The 21,723-nt window shown below is 36.3% G+C and overlaps 3 protein-coding genes across 3 annotated transcripts; all 3 read right to left on the bottom strand.

Annotated features, from left to right (window-relative positions):
* Positions 1-11,102: 11,102 nt before the first annotated feature.
* LOC126974341 (serine/threonine-protein kinase Tor-like) lies at positions 11,103-14,333 on the bottom strand. The gene is made up of 2 exons (XM_050821802.1): positions 14,328-14,333; positions 11,103-13,750 (listed from the first exon to the last, which is right to left on the bottom strand). The coding sequence occupies exons 1-2, from the start codon at positions 14,331-14,333 to the stop codon at positions 12,005-12,007; spliced, it is 1,752 nt and encodes a 583-aa protein (XP_050677759.1). The 3' UTR covers positions 11,103-12,004.
* Positions 14,334-14,365: 32 nt separating this feature from the next.
* Positions 14,366-17,152, bottom strand: LOC126974080 (serine/threonine-protein kinase Tor-like). The gene has a single exon (XM_050821486.1). The coding sequence runs from the start codon at positions 17,047-17,049 to the stop codon at positions 14,386-14,388; it is 2,664 nt and encodes an 887-aa protein (XP_050677443.1). The 5' UTR covers positions 17,050-17,152; the 3' UTR covers positions 14,366-14,385.
* A 2,565-nt stretch (positions 17,153-19,717) lies between these two features.
* Positions 19,718-20,527, bottom strand: LOC126974332 (serine/threonine-protein kinase mTOR-like; the record flags this gene model as incomplete). The annotated part of the gene is made up of 1 exon (XM_050821792.1): positions 19,718-20,527. A coding segment is annotated over one exon (810 nt), but the record flags the coding sequence as incomplete, so codon positions are not given.
* Positions 20,528-21,723: the final 1,196 nt, after the last annotated feature.

Genomic DNA, 21,723 nt, shown 5'->3' with positions numbered 1-21,723 from the left:
CTTCTGCTCGGCAAAGAGTAGGGTAAATCAATGTCTGATGAGAAAACGGATTCCGTTGGGGAATGTTTGTCGTTGTCTATGAGCCGCCAGTTGAGTAAGGGATCATAGACAAACGCTTCTAGGACCGCGATGACACTATCTCTGTGTTTGTGTAACACGTGCATTACAGATTCGCACGCAAAGCGGTAAGTGCCTTCGATGCCCGTAACCTGGCGAACAAAAATTGCATTAATTAATATATTCAAAAAATATATTTTCACTTCTCATGCTCTGAAATTGCTTATTTGTGCACTATATAGGCTGCACAAAATTGATTTTTGGGCAAAAGTGCATTAACGTATCTACTCATAAATGTATCTATATTAAGGCAAAGAAAATGAGCCATACAGCCAAACACAATAAAAATTTCAGAGATAGAATTTGCTATTTTATAATATTTACTTTAATTTATTTCATTCATGTGTTTTTTAAGACATATAAGAGATATTAAAATTTAAATTATAATACGGTAGGCTATTTAATTAATTTAAAAATATATATATTACAAAATTAATTTAATAGTAGGCTGTATAGGTCTGGAGCCCAATTTTAAAAAAAGCGGCGGGAAACAGGTCTTGCTTATTCGTGCGTTTATTAATTTCTTAAAATTTACTAAAACTGTTAAAAATGTCCATGTTATACTACTGTTTTATTTCCTCGCAATCGAAATGAAAAGCAAAGTTTATAACTCGTCCACAAAACCATTTTATCCTCGACAGTACTATCAACCCTCGCCTTCGGCTCAGTCTGCTAAAAGTATCAGATAAAAATGGTTCGTTTTGTGCACTCGTAAAATCTACTATTTCTGCCAAAAGCGACTCAGAAAATGTCATATTGGTGAACTTGAATTTACACTCTGAATCGAAATAGCATGAAACGAGACACCCAATATAGCTTACCTCCATAGCATTTATCAACATCCTCGTCAGCCTAAACGGAATCAATTCAGGGAACCGTTCTCGTGTCTGGGTCACTTCGAAGCAATCGCCAAAGTCTATATGCAAGACCTTCCCCGTGACTCTATGCAGCATCATGTTTGAGGGATGCCTGTCACCCAGACCCAGGATATAACCGACCATGCTCATCACTGCCACGGATCGGGTGTAGTTGGTGCGGCGTTCGAACCACGTTTCAGCCGAAGGACTTTTTAGCCACAACGATCGAGCCAGATCATTTCCCGGCGTCTGTGATAGTATATATTCAAAAACTTCAACCTGAAAGATTACAAGATAACATATGAGATTCAAATTCAAATCACGGACTAGTAAAAAAATAAGAACTCCGTGTCACCTTACATAACAGTGTAACACCTAAACAAGCCAATTAACGTGTAAATACATAGTCCCACGCGCACACTTACACTACTACAGGCCGATAGGCGGCCATTATGAGAATTGTCATCGTCTGTGACAGATCAGTTTGCGTCTCAATAAAATATTTTAAAAATGCCGTCGTGCGTCGGGAAAAAGTGTAAAAACAATACTATATAAGTATTTGTGGCCATATACGATTATTTAAGGGAGAAAAAAATGTGTAACTAGTATCCCCCGTAACCGCACACACACTAGCATAACGGTGCTTCACTTGCTAATATCGCGGCGCGGAGTCCTTCTTTTTTTACTCGTTCGTGATTCAAATTAGGATATGATATCACTTATTGAAAGTCAAAACTACCATCCATTCGAAAAGTATGCCTCAGACCTGAGAAGAACGGGGGCATGCAAATACCTGTGAGGAAATACAAAGCTTGTGAAGGTGACAAACTTCCACTGGGCTCGAAAGGGCTTTAGCCAAATGCGTTATTATACAAAGCAGGCGCACAGAAGACTTGTGAAACTAGTTGTTAATTATTAATTATATTCAGTTAATGAACTACAAACGGCTAGATTATGGGTACCACAACGGTGCCTATTTCTGCCGTGAAGCAGTAATGTAAGCATTACTGTGTTTCGGTCTGAAGGGCGCCGTAGCTAGTGAAATAACTGGGCAAATGAGACTTAACATCTCATGTCTCAAGGTGACGAGCGCAATTGTAGTGCCGCTCAGAGTTTTTGGGGATTTGTCAAGAATCCTGAGCGGCACTGCATAGTAATGGGTAGGGTGTATCAATTACCATTAGCTAAACGTCGTGCTCGACTCGTCCCTTATTTTCATTAAAAATGGAATGAATTTGTGAATAGCACATGTGTTAAGTTTAAATACAGTGTTGCGTATAAAAAATGTTACTCGTAGAAAGAGAGGGGGGGTGGGGAAACAATCTTATACAAAACCCCAAAGACCGGCTATTCAAATTCAAATATTTTTATTCAAAATAGGATGTGACATCACTTATTGAAAGTCAAAAACTACCACGCATTCCAAAATGAATGCCTCAGACCTGAGAAGAACGTGCGCAACAAACTCAGTAAACTCAAACTTTGTAAACATATTTCATCGAAAAAATATGTTTACAAAGTTGTAAACATATTGTACAATTAAATTTTTATTTAATAGCCTGAGGGCGGTCACTCCATTCCCAATCTGTGGTATCATTAAGAAAGTCATTTATGTTATAGTAACCTTTACCACACAAATGTTTTTTAACAATTCTTTTGAATAACATAGAGTGACGTATTACATTGTAGATAAATCCCGAGTTACATTATATGTCGTTGCCAGTCTTCAAGATCTTTATATTATCTTATTATTATTATTATCCATAAAAATACGTCAATGGTATGACAAGATAAAGTATTAAGTATATTTAACCCACGGACGAGTAAAAAAAGAAGGACTCCGCGCCGTGATATTAGCAAGTGAAGCACCGTTATGCTAGAGTGTGTGCGGTTACGGGGGATACTAGTTACACAATTTTTTCTCCCTTAAATCTATTTATATATACTAGCTGCCCCGACAGACGATGTTCTGTAGATAATAAAAAAAAACTTCTTTATAAGAATTTGCTTATAATATTTCAAAACATCAATTATTTTATAAAAAATGCTCCCAGTTGTTATACTGAAATTGTTTCACAGCGGAACTGTCAAACCATGCATCAATAAATTCTCTTATAGAAAATAGGTCCATACAAAACAAACATTTAAAATAAAAATAGTTATGGGTCCTAAATTGAAATAAAAACTATCCTATCTCCCCAGTTGGACCAAACTCCATGGAGTAGTTCCCATTTAAATCCGTGCATTAGTTTAGAAGTCCATCGCGGACAAACAACGTGTCACGTAATTTATATATATTAAGATATATAAGAGATTTCCACGTTTATAGTCACTTATCACAATATCTCTCGAACCATTAGAGCTAAAGACTTGAAATTTGGTAGGAATATTCTTTTCACCGAGTAGAGGTCAGCTAAGAACGGATTTTAAGAAACTCCGCCCCTAAGAGGGGTTGCGGGGGCGTTTATTATTTCTAATATTTGTTTTGTATGGACATATTTTCTATGTGAGAATGTATTGACGCATGGTTTGACAGTTCTGCTGTGAAACAATTTCATTACAACAACATTATATACAGAACAACGTCTGTCGGGTTAGCTAGTAATGATATATGGCCACAAATACTTTTATCTTTTTTACACTTTTCCACAACGTACGACGGCATTATTTAAATATCTTATTGAGACGCAAACTGATCTGTCACAGACGATGACAATTCTCATAATGGCCGCCTATCGGCCTGTAGTAGTGTGTGAGCGTGGGGCTATATATTTACACGTTAATCGGCTTGTTTTTGTGCTACACTGTTCTGTAAGTTGACACGGAGTCCTTATTTTTTTACTAGTCCGTGATTTAAACCTAAATGTATATATATTTTTTTTAACACAAACTATCTTGCCCCAAACTAGGCATAGCCTGTACTATGGGTACAAGGAAACGATATATTTAATACAATATACTTACTTAAACATACATAAATACATATAAAGATCCATGACTCAGAAACAAACATCCATATTCATCATATAAATGATTGCACCTACCGGGATTCGAACCCGGGACCTCTAGCTTAGTAGTCAGGGTCACTAACCATTCAGCTATATGGGTCGTCATAATAATTACCTTCTGCGTTAACGTGAGCTTCTGATAATCCGAAGACATCTTCATCATGATCTGTTGCTCGGTCTTTAGCGTCATTTTATTGGACTTCTGGTCTCTGTAGTCACTTACTAGGCTGTAAAGGGTATCGCACTGCGGAACCCAGCCGATTAGCCCAGAGTTTGGCGACAGCGGTATCACTGCGTATCTCTGTATGGCCAAGTCGTGTCTGTACGTGTTCGAATCTGCTTGCAGCAGTGTGTTGACGAGGCCGAAAAGTTGCATCACCCTTTCATCCTGCCGCAAGTCCTCGTGACCTTTGAGAAGGAACATGTACTGCCGCCCATCTGACCCTTGTATAACTAGGCATCGCGGTCGCTGTTTGGATTTTATTATCTAAAATAACAAATTCAAATCTTTTTTATTCAAAATAGGATGTGACATCACTTATTGAAAGTCAAAAAACTACCACGCATTCCAAAATGAATGCCTCAGACCTGAGAAGAACGGGCGCAACAAACACGGCGGGCTTTTTTTTTTCATCACTAAATATGTTTACAAAGTAACATTGTACAATTACACTTATTATTTAATAGCCTGAGGGCGGTCATACCATTCCCAATTTTTGTTATTTCCCAAAAGTCATTTATGTTATAGTAACCTTTACAACACAAACGTTTTTTAACAATTCTTTTGAATAACGTAATAATTTTGTTATGAACATTTTCTGGGATCTTGTTGTAAAGGCCCCATAAAAGACTTACTAACTCGACTTAGCCGAGTAGTAGGCATTATAAGCATATGTCTGTTCGTAGTAGTTAAACATCCGCGTTCATTAATCATCATAAATTCATAAACTTTATCTAAAATTTTCACTGAAACGATGTTTATTTGCCTCGTCAAATAACTTTTATTTCGTAACTCGTTTAATAATTTAACAATTTGGGTACACCCATGTAGGTCTTTTACTAAAAGAAATATAGTAGGTTTGTCTTATTTCCGAGGAGATACATTAAGATATTTTGTTAATATCGGTTTGAATTTCGAAGGAGTTGTTATAAAAATCCTATTGCATGTCCTATCCTATTGCCTATGCCATGTCAGAAATAAACCCAATACCAAAAGTGAGTATAAAAGGAACATTCTAGCGCATTTGCTAAAAAACTGTAAAGAAAGCCGTAGGTTGTTGTAATATCTTTATAACTTTGGGAGCTGTTTCTCTAGAGACTTAGAGGATGTTGTCAACATGCTCAGTAAAATTAATTAATCTCTTCTACTTACACTCGTATTAAAATCTGCCACTTCGTTCGGAACCCTCATGAATCGAGATTTTCTATGGAAGTGGAGAAAATGGGCGGGGGTAGATTAAAAAATATAGTCTAAAAATGCAAAAAATACACGAAAATACTCTAGAAAAATACATATTCTCAAAGTGGGCGGTGAGCAAAATAATGTTGAGAAACTATGGTAAGTGTAGGCTTTGTAATTTTTTAATTAATAATTTATTTAAATTTGTTCTGTAAGTGTACTTTTCTTTTTGTTTGTGTAGAAATAGTTGTAGAATATGTTTTAGATTTAAATAATACGTTATTAGTATTTAGCCGACAATCAACGTCAAAAAAGATTTTTTTTTAATTACGTACTTAATATAAATTTGTTCGTATAATGTATTTTTCTTCTCATTTTCGTAGAAGTAGTTGTAAAATATTTTGCATTTCTCATACTTGGAAAGTAATGTTGTTTTGATCTGATTGTTGGGTGGAAAATGCTGTTTCCCTCCATAGAGAGGGAAAAACTCATACAAATTACTGATACCACCTGAGGGCCAGAATGAACTTTAAAAATAAAACTGCTGTGAAGAGTTTTGTGTAAAAAAGAACTAATTAGAAAAAATGCTGCGGCCATGTGACTTTCTAAACAGCCAGTGTGAACCAGCGCAAACTTCTTTGAGCGGAATAAGCCGCAACAATTACGCGGTAAGTTCCATATTTGAAATTTAAAAAGTGGACATAAATTGGCGGGATACTAATCTGTGCTTAGATACACAACTAGTTTTATTTTCCTCATATTCAAAATGAAAAGTAGAGTGTTTAACTCAATTAAAAGTATCAATTCCTACTCGGACTATAGCCTACCTCTAAATACCTCGGGAATTGATTATTTCGACCCTCGGTTAACAATCTACTATTTAGATTTATATAATTCGTTATTACTTTATAGCCGACAAACAATCGTCATAAAATTATGTTTCATGCATGTCTGATTACCTGTAAGTAGAACAATAATTATCATTTTTTTTAAGTATGTTGTAACGATATCGGAATGTATGTTGTAGTTTAATTAGGTAATCTTAAATAAATAAATAAGTAAAGAAGACCTGCCTGCAGCTCGCTGTGTATGTTGGATATCCTGATCACGGGTTCGTTGGGCACGTAGGAGCCGGGTACTGCCAACTCCAGGTCTTGACAGGTCTGCAGCCGCTTGCTGACGTACTGGAGCTCCAGAGATGTGTGCATCCGGAACTGCCCGCCAATACGACGCACCACGTGGCAGTACAGATCCCAGGCCGTGTTCAAGTGCCGATCTTCATTCGTCTCCTGAAACCCAACTCGGCGTCATATTGGATCATGCGCGAATAGCATAGCGAATCACTCCAGAGGAAACCTCGTTTCATTTTAAAGCTATTGTCAAACAGCCAGCGAACCGAAAGCTTGGCGAAGCGTTTTTTTTTTATGAAAATTAGAGACGAGACGAACAGGACCCTCAGCCAGTACAATGCAACAGTGCCGCAACCCAAAAAATTTCTAACGGCATTAGAATTGCGCTCGTCACCTTGAGACATTTTTTTTTATTGAATAGGACGATAAACGGGCGTACGGGTCACCTGTTGTTAAGTGATCACCGCCGGCCACAATCTCTTGCAACGCTAGAGGAATCACAGGAGCGTTGCCGGCCTTTAAGGAAGGTGTACACGCTTTTTTTGAAGGTATTCATGTCGTATCGTCCCGGAAACACCGCACAAGGAAGTTCATTCCACAGCTTTTTATAACATGGAAGAAAGCTCCTTGAAAACTGCACTGTGGAGGACCGTCACACATCCAGATGGTGGGGATGATATCCTAACTTGTGGCGTGTCGTGCGAAGGTGGAACTGCCTGAACTGGAATGAAGGTGCGTTACTTGTTACGTATAGTATCGTTTGAATCTAGATAAGCGAAAGCAGACCGAATACGTGGTGAACCGTAAAGCTTCTGCTCAAACTGAGGCGAATAACGCGCGGGAAGCGGGACACGTTTTAACGTAATTCGCTCGCTCGCTCGCTCAAACTGACGCGACTTTCCGCGTTTCTTTTTTTACTCGTCCGTGTTCCTACTTTGTAGTTTGACGTCTTCGATTCGGTTCGCATTTATGTTTGACAATACCTTTCTCCTGACCGAGCTAAGGAAGTAAGTAGAGTTATAACGGCCGTTCTCAATATACTATCTACAGATAGAGATAAATTACTACTTTCTACTGTCAGTAATTAGCTGTCAATAATCTGAAGCTGTTCCAATATATCCGATAAGTCATTCTTATCGCCTTATTTTGGGACGCGTGAATTGCAATTTCCATACAAACTTTATATCGCTGGTATGGTAGCTATATGTCGTCCCATTAACAGACAGCGTGCACGGATAAGGTGAGTCACCGTCGATAAGTTTATTGGGACAGAAAAGTCAACGATTGTTACGATTTTTATCTCAAGTAGGAGATAGACTGATTATTGGGAACGGCCGTAAGTGAAGCTAGAGATTTAAGCCACCTTAGACTCAAACAGGCTTTATTCCAGTGGTGAATTCCTACTATTCTTTACACATTTCTGTGAGGCACTAAAAAAAATTTATGAGCATTTATTTAGTCAATAATTTGTACATAAATGTATATAACATTTTAATTATTAAGGTCCTATTTTGTTAGTTGTGGTTAAATTAAATAAAATTTTTGCAATCGCGACTTTTTTGTGGTCTTATTTTGGTGCTGGCTGTATGGTCTCGAACCCTACTCGTGTCCAAGTAACAGACATAAAAAAATGGTCAAATGGTGGTAAAGTTCGGTATTATTAAAGTGAAACTTTTATTACATCGTCTCAAACTTTTTCGTCTGTGTGTTGCATGTCGCGTGACGGTCGGGCGGCGCCTATAGTCCGCAGCAGCTGACCGTGTAGTGTACAGACTATGACTCATTTGTGCCAGTGCTCCACGCTATTTTGTTTGTTTTTGTCAGTGTTTAATGTTAATGTTGTTGCTTTTATTACTTTCCATTATCATTCCAATTTTCCAAGTATAAAATTAAGATTGATAAAGCGATTTTTACACCCTTATGGAATATTTATTATATTTATTCCAAAAATTTTCAGTTAAATGTCTATAATGTGAAAAAAAGTTTCACTTTTACCGTGGCTTCATAAAACCACACAATCCTTTTTTCTATTATTATTCGTTTATTTTTTTTACAGAGAGGAGCTAGGAGATAATACGAATTTCGCAACGTTCCAAGTTTTGACAATACAACTTAAATCTCTGCATTTGAAAGTAAATAATGAACTTTACTTGACCCGTGTCAAATAGAAGTTGTGAAAGAATTTCTTAGTCCCTACTACGAAGGCTTAAGTAGATCTTTTCGAATAGAAGTGGTAAAAATAATGATAATAAAGCCATATATATTATAAATGTTTCAACAGAAGGGTTACAAGCACTTGGAAGAAGTATTGGTCATTAGAAGATGTGATGAAGAATATGGAAATCTCTATAAAAGACAAGAGAAAAGTATTCAACTCTTGCATACTGCCTTACCTATGGATGTCAGACCTGGGCCCTTACTGGAAAAACTAAGTTTAAAAGCATAGAGAAAACAATACACACTTTGAAATGGAGATGGGTAGGCCACTTTATGAGGGGTGAAACACCAAATGGACTAGGATAAATGAATGGTATCCCAGAGGACATAAGAGGAATAGAGGAAGACAGTTCATTCAGGAGGACCACTATGGACTAGAATAACAAGGATCCGGAAAGAATGGAAGACCTTGGAGGAGGGCTTTGTCGAAGGACAAACAGTTAACAGAAAGAGGACAAAGACTGTTTAAAAGTTACTGCAAATAATTAAGTTAATAATATAGTTATGTAACATAAGTTAATTAATTAAAATGTTTTATGGTATGTGTATTAGTTAGTAAGTAAATTATTCTTATTCTCTTTATTATAATTTCGTCTTATTTTCTACATTATATAAATATATATAACATATTTATAAAAAAAACAATATTACAAATATAAATATAAAAAATAGAGTCCCGCCGGCGTTAGTTCACGACAATTCCGCCGGTGGATAGGACGACAGACTGAGGAACTTCCGCACGATGCGTGCCGTTCCCAAAACAACTGCTTTCTGTAACTGACCCTTTATCCAGTTATTAAGTGAGAGCCTCTTGAGATGATGGTCGAGGCTCTGCTATAAGACCGTTTACGGAAACGACTATTGGGACAATTATTGTTGAATCAACATCCCGCATGTCAGTAACCTCGTGTGCTAAGTCTAGGTACTTCGACAATTTGTCTATTTCAGCTTTCACAAGGTTATCATCACACGGGATGGTATAATATATGATATTATTATAAATGTTTCTCTTTGTATCTTCGAGTACTCCAACTGACCTTATAGAGCTCACACCACCTCTGGGCCTCTTGCAGATCCGTCCCATATATCTGTAGAAAGGAAACTTCAGCCAACGTTAACGGAGGTCTATCCAACATGGCGTGCATTTTCTCAAGTGTCCTAAACATGCCGCGGTAATCCTTTTCACTAAAGTATAATCTGGAATATTATAATAATCTATACATATACATAGAAATAAAACTGAAGTGTCTGTTTGTAATATTGAAATAACTATTTTTACTACATGTATCTTATATATAAAATTCTCGTGTCACAATGTTAGTTACCTTACCGTCCTCTGTAACGGCTTTACTGATTTTTATCAAATTTTATATGCATATTCAGTAGGTATAAATTAAATGGGGTAGGCCACTACCAAAGTTTTTTTTAATTTTTATTTTATTATGATTCAGCATTGAAAAATACATACAAATTTAAATTGTCGCCCTAATACGATCTACAACTATTTTTGTATCACGATTTTTATATTATTCTGTTCCATCCTTGTGGATGGAACAGAAGGTTGCAAGATTGCAATCGAATACAATAATTGTAGTACGATATATTTGGTAGGTCTGAGAATCGGTTGCAACAAAATTTATATTGGCAATTCGTCGTTTGCTGGTTCTAGTATGAATATATATATATTCATACTAGAACCAGCAATATATATCTACGGTATATACACCAAAATAACATTTTTACTTTGTTTTGTCTGCCTGTCTGTTTGTTCCGGCTAATCTATGAAATGGCTGGACCGATTTCGACGAGACTTTTATTGGTAGGTAGCTGATGTAATAATTAGTAACTTTAGAGTAGCTACGTTTATTTTAGAAAAATAAAGTAATGTTGCATGTCCAAGAAACGGTTTAACTCAAATAATAATTTATATGGCATAACAACATTTGCCGGGTCAGCTAGTACTAATATATAGTTCATGGATACACGATATCAGAGAAAAAAAGTTAAATTTTTGGTTTTTTTGAAGTTAAAAATACTCATAGCGCGCTTGAGAAAAAATATGAGAATTGACTTTTTTCAATCGCCACGTTTATTCGACACCATGAAGTTAGCCGATAAATATCCATCTAATATACTGCGAAATGATATACAACTACAAAACTACTTCTAAACATACCAATATTTACGAATCATGCGTAATGCGGAGCCTTTGTCTTAGTTGGGAGGCAACTGAGAGGCGCGGGTTCGAATCCCGCTCGGTCAAAAACATTTTGTACAAATTAAATTGTTATATTGATGAGAATTCATTACATTAATACAATTCAGTTTTATTAATTTTGTTATTAATGTATGTTTATAGGCGTGTATGCTTTTACAACAGGATCCCAGAAAAAATTCAAAACAAAAGTATTACGTTATTCAAAAGAATTGTTAAAAAACCTTTGTGTGGTAAAGGTATAACATAAATGACTTTCTTAATGATAACACAAATTGAGAATGGAACAACCGCCCTCAGGCTATTAAATAATAAGTTTAATTGTACAATGTTACTTTGTAAAAAAAATTTTGATGAAAAAAAAGCCCGCTGAGTTTGTTGCGCCCGTTCTTCTTAGGCCTGAGGCATTCATTTTGGAATGGGTGGTAGTTTTTTGACTTTCAATAACATCCTATTTTGAATAAAAATATTTGAATTTGAATTGCAACAGAATTTAAGAACAGACTAGCTACTAAACGCCAGTACGGTTTTCCGTTTCGTCCGGTTCGCTCAGTTCCAGTCTCGTCGAATGAAGGAAGCGTGACTCTAATGACATGGTGTTGGGACGTTCCTTTTAGCTCCCTAGAATGGCAGGGACGTGCAGGGACTTCAGGTTAAAACTATTTGCTTTTACGCAACGGTAACGTTTTTTTGAGAAACTGCAGGATCTATTGAGATCGCAATCGAGACTTGGCATAAAACAGCATACTCGTCGTCAGTATAAGTTACTGACATCACGCGAACGTCGAGGCAATCCAGCTCCTTGACAACACTGATATAGTAAGAAGACTAAAACGAACAAAACCTTTTGAGTTAGTGTAGTGCTAGTGAATAAGTGTAATACAATATAAAATAGTGATATTATAAAAGGCACATGAACAAAGTGACTTCCCCTTAATAGAGACATTCAGAAATGTGTTAATGGACACATTCTTAATTTAATCTATCTAGCAGTTTAAGTTAAAGTAGTATTACTTATTAGTCTAAGTTAAGGCTAGATTGTAGGAATAAAAAATGTTATATTACCTTGACGCATCCTCTAAGGCTGTGTAGACCTGATCGTGCCATAACATTGCAATATTTATCAATTCCTCGGATATTAAAGCTGCCTCTTTAACTAATCTTTGCGAATTTGTGCACATTATCGTCAGTAAATAATTCGCCGCGTTTTTCCGTGTAACAAATGAGGACTTTGTTGCGACAGTAAGTGGATAAACCAACGCTTGTGGGTACGTTTTTCCAATATCTATCAAAAGAATATGCACTAATTTGGCAACGAGACTTCTTGGGGAATCTATTCGCGCAATCAGCTGCGGTATTACTTGCAACCAGTTCTTTACATCGATTCGTCTTAAGCCTTCGGTCAACGCGTCGTAAATAGCGGGATGATGCCCGTGATCGAACCATAAAGCCAACAGTCTCAATATGTCTTGCAAATTGTTTTCATTCGATAAACTTATCGATTTAAATAACCCTTCTATTGCTGGAATTGTGTACGTGTTTATAAAATCTGCTCTCGACACTTTCTTATCACCAGAACCACCCGCAACGCTGCTCTCAGATAAATTCTCTTGTTGTTTATAGAATAAGACAGTTTCAAAGTTCATGCAAGCCCAGGCATGGCATGCCTTGTACCAATCAGGAGCTAGGAATGTTGCTGCTGCGTAATTCCTCAAAATTTCCGGTATAGACAATTCATTTATCTCTTGCAAGGATTCACACCAAGATCCGAGTTTTAGATGACACCGCGCGAGTAATCTGCACTGTTCCTCGCCATCGGCTTCTGTATTGTCCACGAAACGTTGTAGCACCTCGTAAGCATATCTCTTGTTGCCAGCGTCCCATATATTTTTGCTGTAGGCTAATATTACCCGTGGATCCTGCGCTCCAAGCAAAACATCTGGATTCGTGACAGGATCAGAGCCGAGAATCGACAGTATAATTTTATGGGCCTGATTTACTGAACCATTTTTTCTGCATAGGGATGAGTACTTAAGCCAGGCTTGGCTGTTTTCTTGGGGAGTCAGAACGAGACCACGAATTTGAAGTATTTTCCTCCAATCTTCAACCAGACGTTGACCCCCTCGTAGTCTGGCACACCACATTTTTTGTATTGTTGGGCGCCGTTCTTTAACAAGCTTAAATGTAATCACTTCTTCTAATTCAGTTAACAGCTGAGCATTCACAAGTGCACTATAAGCTCTTGGATAGCTTTCGCCAATAACAGCTGTCATTTCTCCACCTAACAGAGTCCGTGCTGAATCGATGTAATGTAATGAATCAGCCCAATTTCCCTCACGAATAGCTAGTACTGCTCTGTAAAAGGCCCCATCCTGTGTATCTTCAGGAACACAGTCAACGAACTTTTTCATTGAATCCCATTTTTGGAGTCCCCACGAAGCAGCTGCTGCCATTTTCGCAGACGTTTTCTTGATATCATCTGCCATGTTATCCCACTGCTCAGTTGAAATATTATATACTTTACGCCATTCTCCCATAGCCTCTAAGCATCTTAGCATGCCTAACTTGGACTCGTTATCCTGTGCTTCTAATTCAATCTTCTTACTGTACAAATCTAAAGCCCGTTCCCAATTATGTAGTTTCTCATACAATCTAACATGGACATTGAAAGATGGGTCGCCATTCTTTTTCTGCCCTATTATTTTCTCTAGCAATGCATTAGCAGACTCTTTCTGTTGCAATTTATTGTTTATATGTATAAGTGCCTCTATTACCTGTGCGGAAGGATTCTGCCTATATTCTTCTTCCTATAATAGAAAGAGTTAATTAATACAAGTTAAATTTAAAAACAGTTGTTTGCTGATTAGACAAAAGACAAATGTTTTAAAGCATACCTTATAATAAAGAGCCTTTGCAAAGGCTCCGCAACTAATAGCTGTATCACCAAGTAACTTGATTGAAACAGGTAAATCGCCTTTGTCGCAATGTTCTAAAAACTCAGCAAGATTCAAAATAGTTAGTGCTAATTCAGGCGCATCTGATACACTGAGTGCGCTCTCTAGGGATACTACAAGTTCCTCACGTAGCTCTTCGCTCAATTCAGTCCAACATGACATAAATGCTGCATTGAACAAATCACTCGAAAGTTGCGGGTAGTTTTGAGCTAAACTTGCACATGATCTAAAATTATAGAAGATTATAAGGACTTTTTAATTTATTGAGAATAAATGCTAAAGTTTAAATATCATTGAGTTAAGAAAATTAGAAGGATTCTAAAATGTATTTTACCTAATTGCTGGACTATTTGATTCTGTCAGTAATCCAATGCTAAGCTGACGAAGCCACTCCAACCAATCATCTTTAGATATGACATTATTCACTGACCAACATTTTCGCAGATTTTGTGTATTCAGTACCAATTTTTTAGTATTTTGATCATTCCTTACCACCTAAAATCATTCACGGTTAGTTGATAAACAGTTGTAAATTTGTAGAGTGAATATTTAAAAACAATTATTATAATTACATCAGTCTTCCGATTTCTCAATCTGGACCTGGTTTCCGCTAAATAATCGTCATCAGATGCAAGTGTTGAGGTAACTTCAAGTCTCGATACCAAAACGACATAATTTAGACAATGTATTTTATTCTTCCTTATTATTCTATCGATAGAACTAATATAATAGATATAGTCCCGTCCCAACTGAACTATTAAGGCGCAAAGCGTTTTCATCGCTGTAGGCCGTAAGGCTGGACTGTTCTCCAAGACATGTGCAATACTTTGTATCAGTACTGCAGAATAAGGTTTTAGATACAAATGCATGGATAAATGTTCAATTGTCTCCATTGCCAGTTTCGATATCGATTTTGGGATATTTCTGCCGTCAAACAACGCCGTGATCGCTGGAATCATCGTTAAGAGAACATCATCTAAATTGTTCTCGAACTTTTGTATAGCTAGTAGCATTTTCTCTGTTAAAATTCGGTCCTTGCTTTTGTCATTCTTTAATAATTTTAAAATATTCGGTAAAATATTTCTAATGTGCACTTTGAATTCGGTACCAATCGCAACTGTGATATGTTCCAATAAAAGAATCATAGTCGCCTGCATTTGACTGTCTGGAGTCCAATACTCGCGTATAAGATGAAAAATGTCTTCTAAATACGGCCGAATATGTATTTTCACGACCGAAATCAATTGAGCCAATTGAGTGATGAGAAATTCTCGGAAGTTTTCACTGTCCGTGTTGCGTATTACGTGAAGAAGACTAGGCGTTACTCGCGATATGTATGGCACGCATTTGATTCCCAAAGTTTCAAATATAAGTGTTACAGAATAAACAACACTAATATGATGCTGCGCTAAAAGAGGATCACGTAATATTTGCAACAGTGACGTCACTGAAATCGCGGCGCAAAATTCATCTAGAACAATCGGCGACATGCTTACAAACATTTCACCAACGCTCGAATCGAAGTTCTCAATTGTATCAATAATTTCTGGAGTCGGTATAAGTGTTGAAATGGTCTGAAGATCTATATGTCCTTGATTGACCCGATGTTGATATGGGTCCAAGGCACCCAACAAACCTAAAACACGGATCGTCTCCCTCCTGTCACTACTTTGTTGTTCGGTTTTTAGAAAGTTAAGAAGCGTATCCATCAAATTTGGATGCGTCATGTACGGCGTTACAGCACATCCTTCAGCGCTTATCGCCTGTCCAAATGACCACAGCGCAACACTTCTCTTTTCTTGCTGGTTTGCATCAGAGAGTATTTCTACTTGTTTTGCCATCAACTGTGGTATCCATTTAGACAAAGCAGCACAACTTCCATTCACTTCTGCTAAATCACCAATGGCTTTAAGGATTGTTGATATCATTACTGAACTACTTTCATCCTCCATTAACTTTGGTAATAAAACCTTCAGGATTGTATCTACATATTGTCTTGTAATCCTCGGCGCATTTATTATAATATTATCCAGCATTCTTATTGACTGTTCTTCCTGACGCGAAGATTCTGAATGTTGCAATTCTAGAAGTATTTGTACAAATAGTTGCCGCAAAAAAGGCGTAGTATAGCTTGGATTCAAGTTGCTGAGTCGGCTTACTACACATAGGGCTAATTCGCCAACATCAGGGTTCGAATCATTAATTGCGATAAATAGACACTTAAGATGCTCTTCAGTGGCTAAAAACTTGTCAAAAACAGGATTTGTGAAAACTTCAAAAACTTTGAGACGTGTTTCATCATTCAAATCAGATCGGCCCACTGAAATAAGTTTCTCCAGAGATTCATCGACAAGTTCATTCAATGTTTGTGAATTTGTTTGTGAACATCTGTCAACAGCTTTTATCAACAGCCTGGCTATCGTCTTTATCGACTCCAGCCTGACGTCATGCTGCTCGCTTTGCAAATAATGTTCCGTACATCTCCTTATAAAGGACATCATTGTGTTATTCCATTCAAAATCAAAAGCACCAAGTGTACGTAGGGCCAAAACTAGTTTAGATGCATCATGTGGTTCCATATACACAGCAGTCGAAAAATTATAATTTTTCTGAACATCACTACTTGTGTTCAAGAGATATGGCTTCTTACGTAATATCAACGATAGTATATTCAACTGTCTGTTAGTTATTTCTTCCTGTAATGATGGGACATTTTGACTTAGCTCCTTAAAACATGTGGTTAGTTGTGGACTTAAGCCAGTCGCACACATAGGATCTAACAATTTCTTTAACTCACTCGCTATATTTTCCTTCATTGCAAATCCTAACAAGGTTACACACTTCAATAGGGAAGTATCAATTCCATACCTCTTTTTAGAAGCATCTTTGATCGTCAGTGTTGATTTGATTACCTCAATTATTCTGTTTGAATACTTATCAATATTGCTTTTTATGGCAACACAAATTAACCCTAATGTAGTGAAAGCCATTGCCCTTTCTTTATCCCTACCACATAAAAATGTAATCAGGTGATTGATAGTCGACTTAAGGTGTTTTGTTGCAAATAATTCACGGTTGAAAGCAGCTAGTCTTGGTATGACTAAGAGGAGCATTTGATGAACATTATGAGACCTTGAGATCTGTTGAGCCATAACATCTACAACAAATAAGAATAGTTTAGTTAATTACGAGGACTGCACTAAAAGTATCGGGAATGGAATATTTCCACTGTTCCAGTGATAATAAAATCTTTTTAATTGAAAACTCCTTGGTTTTAAAAATCGAATACCATTTATTTATTAAAAAATAGATTCTCGGTCTTGTTACAAGGTCTTTTCAAACTTGTTTAGTCGTTGAGAAAATGGAATTGACTCGAGAAAATTCTAGAGCGTTGATTTATTATGACTTTCAAAGTGGTTTAACACAAATACAGTGTGTTGACCGAATGATTTCTGCATTTGGTGATGAAGCCCCATCCAAAACCACAATTAATCGCTGGTTTGCTAAATTTCAAAGTGCACGTGTCAAGCTCAGTGATGATCCCCGTCAAGGTCGTCCAAAAACTGCAGTCACCAAAGAAAACGTTGATGCTGTGTGCGTAAGTTGATTGAGGAAGATCGATATGTGTCAAACCGCGAAATTCAGGCAACTTTAGACATTGGCATGAGTCAATGGCGAAAAAAAATGGTGACCACGTTTGTCTGCAAAACCGGCCATGTTGCGACTATTCTTCTTGAGGGACAAAGAAAGGTTAATGCAGAATGGTATGCTAGCATTTGTTTGCCACAGGAGGTTTCTGAACTCCGTAAAGAGAACTGCAACCGCCGCATCATCCTCCATCACGACAATGCGAGTTCTCACACCGCGCACAAAACAAAAGAGTTTTTAGAGCAAGAAAACATAGAATTATTAGACCATTCGCCGTACAGCCCCGACCTAGGCCCTAATGATTTCTATACTTTCCCTAAAATAAAGAATAAATTGCGTGGTCAGAGATTTTCATCACCTGAAGAAGCTGTGGACGCCTACAAAACGGCCACTTTGAAGACCCCAACTTCCGAATGGAATGGTTGCTTCAATGATTGGTTCCATCGTATGGAAAAATGTGTCAAATTTCGCGGAGAATACTTCGAAAACCAATAGATACATTTTTAAATAGTAATGTTGTGTCACTTCCTTGATTCCCGAAATTTTCAGTGCCGCCCTCGTATGTACGTTATATAATACGCGGGGTGTTGAGAATGGGAATTAGCCCCATATAAGTGATGACAAATGGAGCAAAACTATCACTACATGGTACCCTCTTAGGTTGCAAGAGAAATTGAGGTAGACCAATTAGAAGATGGGAATCACGGACGAGTAAAAAAAAAGGACGCCGCGCCGTAATATTAGAAAGTGAAGCACCGTTATGCTAGTGTGTGTGCGGTTACGGGGGATACTAGTTACACAATTTTTTCTCCCTTAAATAATCATAAATATTGCCACAAATACTTATATAAAATCGTTTTTACCCTTTTTCACAGCGCACGACGGCATTTTTAAAATATTTTATTGAGACGCAAACTGATCTATCACAGACGATGACAATTCTCAAAATGGCCGCCTATCGGCCGGTAGTAGTGTCAGTGTGTGCGTTGGGCTATGTATTTACACGTTAATCGGCTTGTTTTGGTGCTACACTCATATCATGCAAAGTGATGCTTTAAGGATATGGGTATTTAATTTATTGCAGTGGGTTCAAGACAATGATAATTTTGATAAAGATGATTGAGTGATTTTCAAAAAATATCTCTTGACTGATTACAATTGCTTTGTGGGCGTCGAGCTGATATTATTAAACAAAGGCGAGAAGCATTCTTAAATTTAGTAATACAAACATTTTTAAGAACAAATTTTACAAAAGATACATTATGATTTTTTATTTAATTTGTTATGGTTTTAAACTGATTACCCTCACTTCAGCAAATATTATTATATAGTATTACAAGCTGACCCGACAGACATTGTTCTGTAGATAATAAAAAAAAATCTGTTTTATAGGAATTACCTAATAATATTTCAAAACATCAAGAATTATTTCGTAAAACATGCTCCCTGTTGTTATAATGAAATTGTTTCACAGCAGAACTGTCAAACCGTGTGTCACTAAAATTCTCTCATTTAAAATATGTCTATACAAAACAAATATTGGAAATAAAAATAATTATGGCTCCCAAATCGAAATAAAAACTATCCTATCTCTCAAGTTGGACTAAACTGCATTTGAGGAAGTAATCCCCATTAAAATCCATTCATTAGTTTAGGAGTCCATCGCAGACAAACAATGTGTCACATAGTTTATATATATTAAGATATATATATATAACGCGACTAAGTGAAATTTCTTATTTTATATATATTATATATCTCTTCTTGTTTATTGTGGTTTCAGTATTCACATTGGTGTCTGGTGCACCAGGCTACAACAAACTCAAGTGTCTCAATATTAATTATTAAGCCTCGAATAACAATGGAAGAAAATAATAATACATTAAACATCAGGCCTTACAGTAAATTCTCCCTGGTGATAGTTAAGTTAGATATAAGTAGGTAATCGAGACCATAATGAAGTCCAATGGCCAATGGCACTCACTTGGTGAACAAGGCGGCCGGAAGTTGCCACATTTACGAAATCTAAAGGAACTACAAGAACTAGAGACAGCCGGAAACATAAGATGTCGTCACAATATTATTTATAAGGCCTCGAATAAGGCTCCTGACATAATATGGTTTAAATGCTAGGTAAAACTCTGCTATTATTATCGTAATCTGTATTAATGGCTACAATAAAATTAAAAAGAATGCAATCTTACCATTAGCAATTTTATCATATTTATCCATAATAAGTTGCCTGCATATACTTGATTCTTGAATTACAACAGTCTGAGTTTTATCTTCCGAGTAGTTTTGATATGGCCATTTACTTTGTAACTTAGAGTTAAATGAAGACATTTCATCTGAAGCATCTTGACCGGCATCTAGTTTCTGCATCAGTGATGTGTACTCCTTTTCCCAAGAAGAGTTGGCACATCTTAATAGCTCATTTAGTATCAGGAGGGCTCCATGAACTTTGTCATCTCTACTTAAGCCTCTGTCTCTAGCATTATGATCACAGAATGCTGACATTGCTTCTTCGTAACACTGTAAATACCAATGATCTCTTTTCTGCTGCCCAGGTACTTCTCTTTGAGATGTTAAAACAAAAGCGGCTCGTAAAGCCTTAGCTGCAACTTTTCTTATTTGCTCCTTCGGATCTTTCAGTGCAATTACAATATGATTAAAGAAACCATTTATGTGTAGGAAAAAATATGAAGGCATAGCTATCGCCAATTCCTTTAGAATATAACAAGCAGATAGCCTCTTAGCCTCACTTCGTTCCCCTGCTAACCACTCAAATGATCGTTTGATTTCATTCTTAACATATTCACCTCTCTTTATTCCAAGTGTTACTGTTATACGACCTATAGTTTTAGACGCTAACTCCAATATATTAGTATCACTTGTAGGAAATATATTTCTTAAGTAATGAGCGTAGAGTGATATTCTCGTTTTATTTATGTCATTATCTCCACTTATTAAGCACACTAAAATAAAATATTTTTTTTAAAATAAAACATAAAATTTCAATCATTAATGATATTTAATGAATGATTAGGTCAAGCAAGCACACTCATAGGTCACCTGTTGGTGATGGTGACCAGGACGCATAGTTTCCTGTATCACCATAGGAATCACAAGAGTGTTAACCACCCTTTACAGTGTAAAGTATAAAATATGAATTTGAAAACAAAAAATAAACTTTATTACTCATATATTCTTCACGGACTAGTAAAAAAATAAGGACTCCATGTCAACTTACATAACAGTGTAGCACCAAAACAAGTCGATTAAGATGTAAATACATAGCCCCACTCAGAGACACAATTACACTATTACAGGCCAATAGGTGGCCATTATGAGAATTGTCATCGTCTGTGACAAATCAGTTTGCATCTCAATAATATATTTTAAAATTGCCATCCTGCATTTTGAAAAACTGTAAAAATGATACTATTTAAGTATTAGGGCCATATATGATTATTTAAGAGAGAAAAATTTGTGAAAATAGTATCCCCCGTAACCACACACACACTATCATAATGAACTGTAATTTAATTAATCAAATTAATCTCAACAATGTTATATAATTTAATTTAAGTTAAGATTGTATGTATATCTATGGGTAATGCCTGAAAATATATGATTAATTATTGGTATTATTATAACAGTGCTTCACTTGGTAATATCATGGAGCGGAGTTCTACATTTTTTACTCGTCCGTGTTCTTCCTAAGTAATTTTACATTGGTTTAAATGATAGATGTAACTTTTTTTAACAATAAATGCAAAGAAGGATAACTAAGTAATAATATATTTTTTAATCACTATTTATGAAAAATAAACATTTTTCCTTACCTATAATAAGTATACCAGCCTTTTTCTCATTATTATCATGACCTGATGTTAAATTGTGAATTTGTTGATTTAATTCGTCGAGCGCCTGTGTTAAAGCTTCTTGGGAAAGCTCTCTGAGTTCTGTTCGAACATAATGAAGAAGATTTCGAGTAGCATTGTGTCTTGTATCAAAATTGCGAGATTTGAGTCCAGATACGAAATCTGAGATGACTAAATGCGTCATTTTTGCCCTTTTCTACGATAAATTTTATTTATATAGGTACCTACTTAAGTTTTAGTTGGTACGTTTTGGAATATATATATATTTGGAATATAATGAACAATATTTAACCC

This window comes from Leptidea sinapis, chromosome 2, assembly GCF_905404315.1.
Source record: "Leptidea sinapis chromosome 2, ilLepSina1.1, whole genome shotgun sequence".
Classification (NCBI taxonomy): domain Eukaryota; kingdom Metazoa; phylum Arthropoda; class Insecta; order Lepidoptera; family Pieridae; genus Leptidea; species Leptidea sinapis.
This window is presented reverse-complemented; position numbering and strand designations above follow the sequence as displayed.

Coding starts and splice junctions, on each gene's coding strand:
- LOC126974080 (XM_050821486.1), bottom strand. CDS start 17,049: ATGGCTCAACAGATCTCAAGGTCTCATAATGTTCATCAAATGCTCCTC.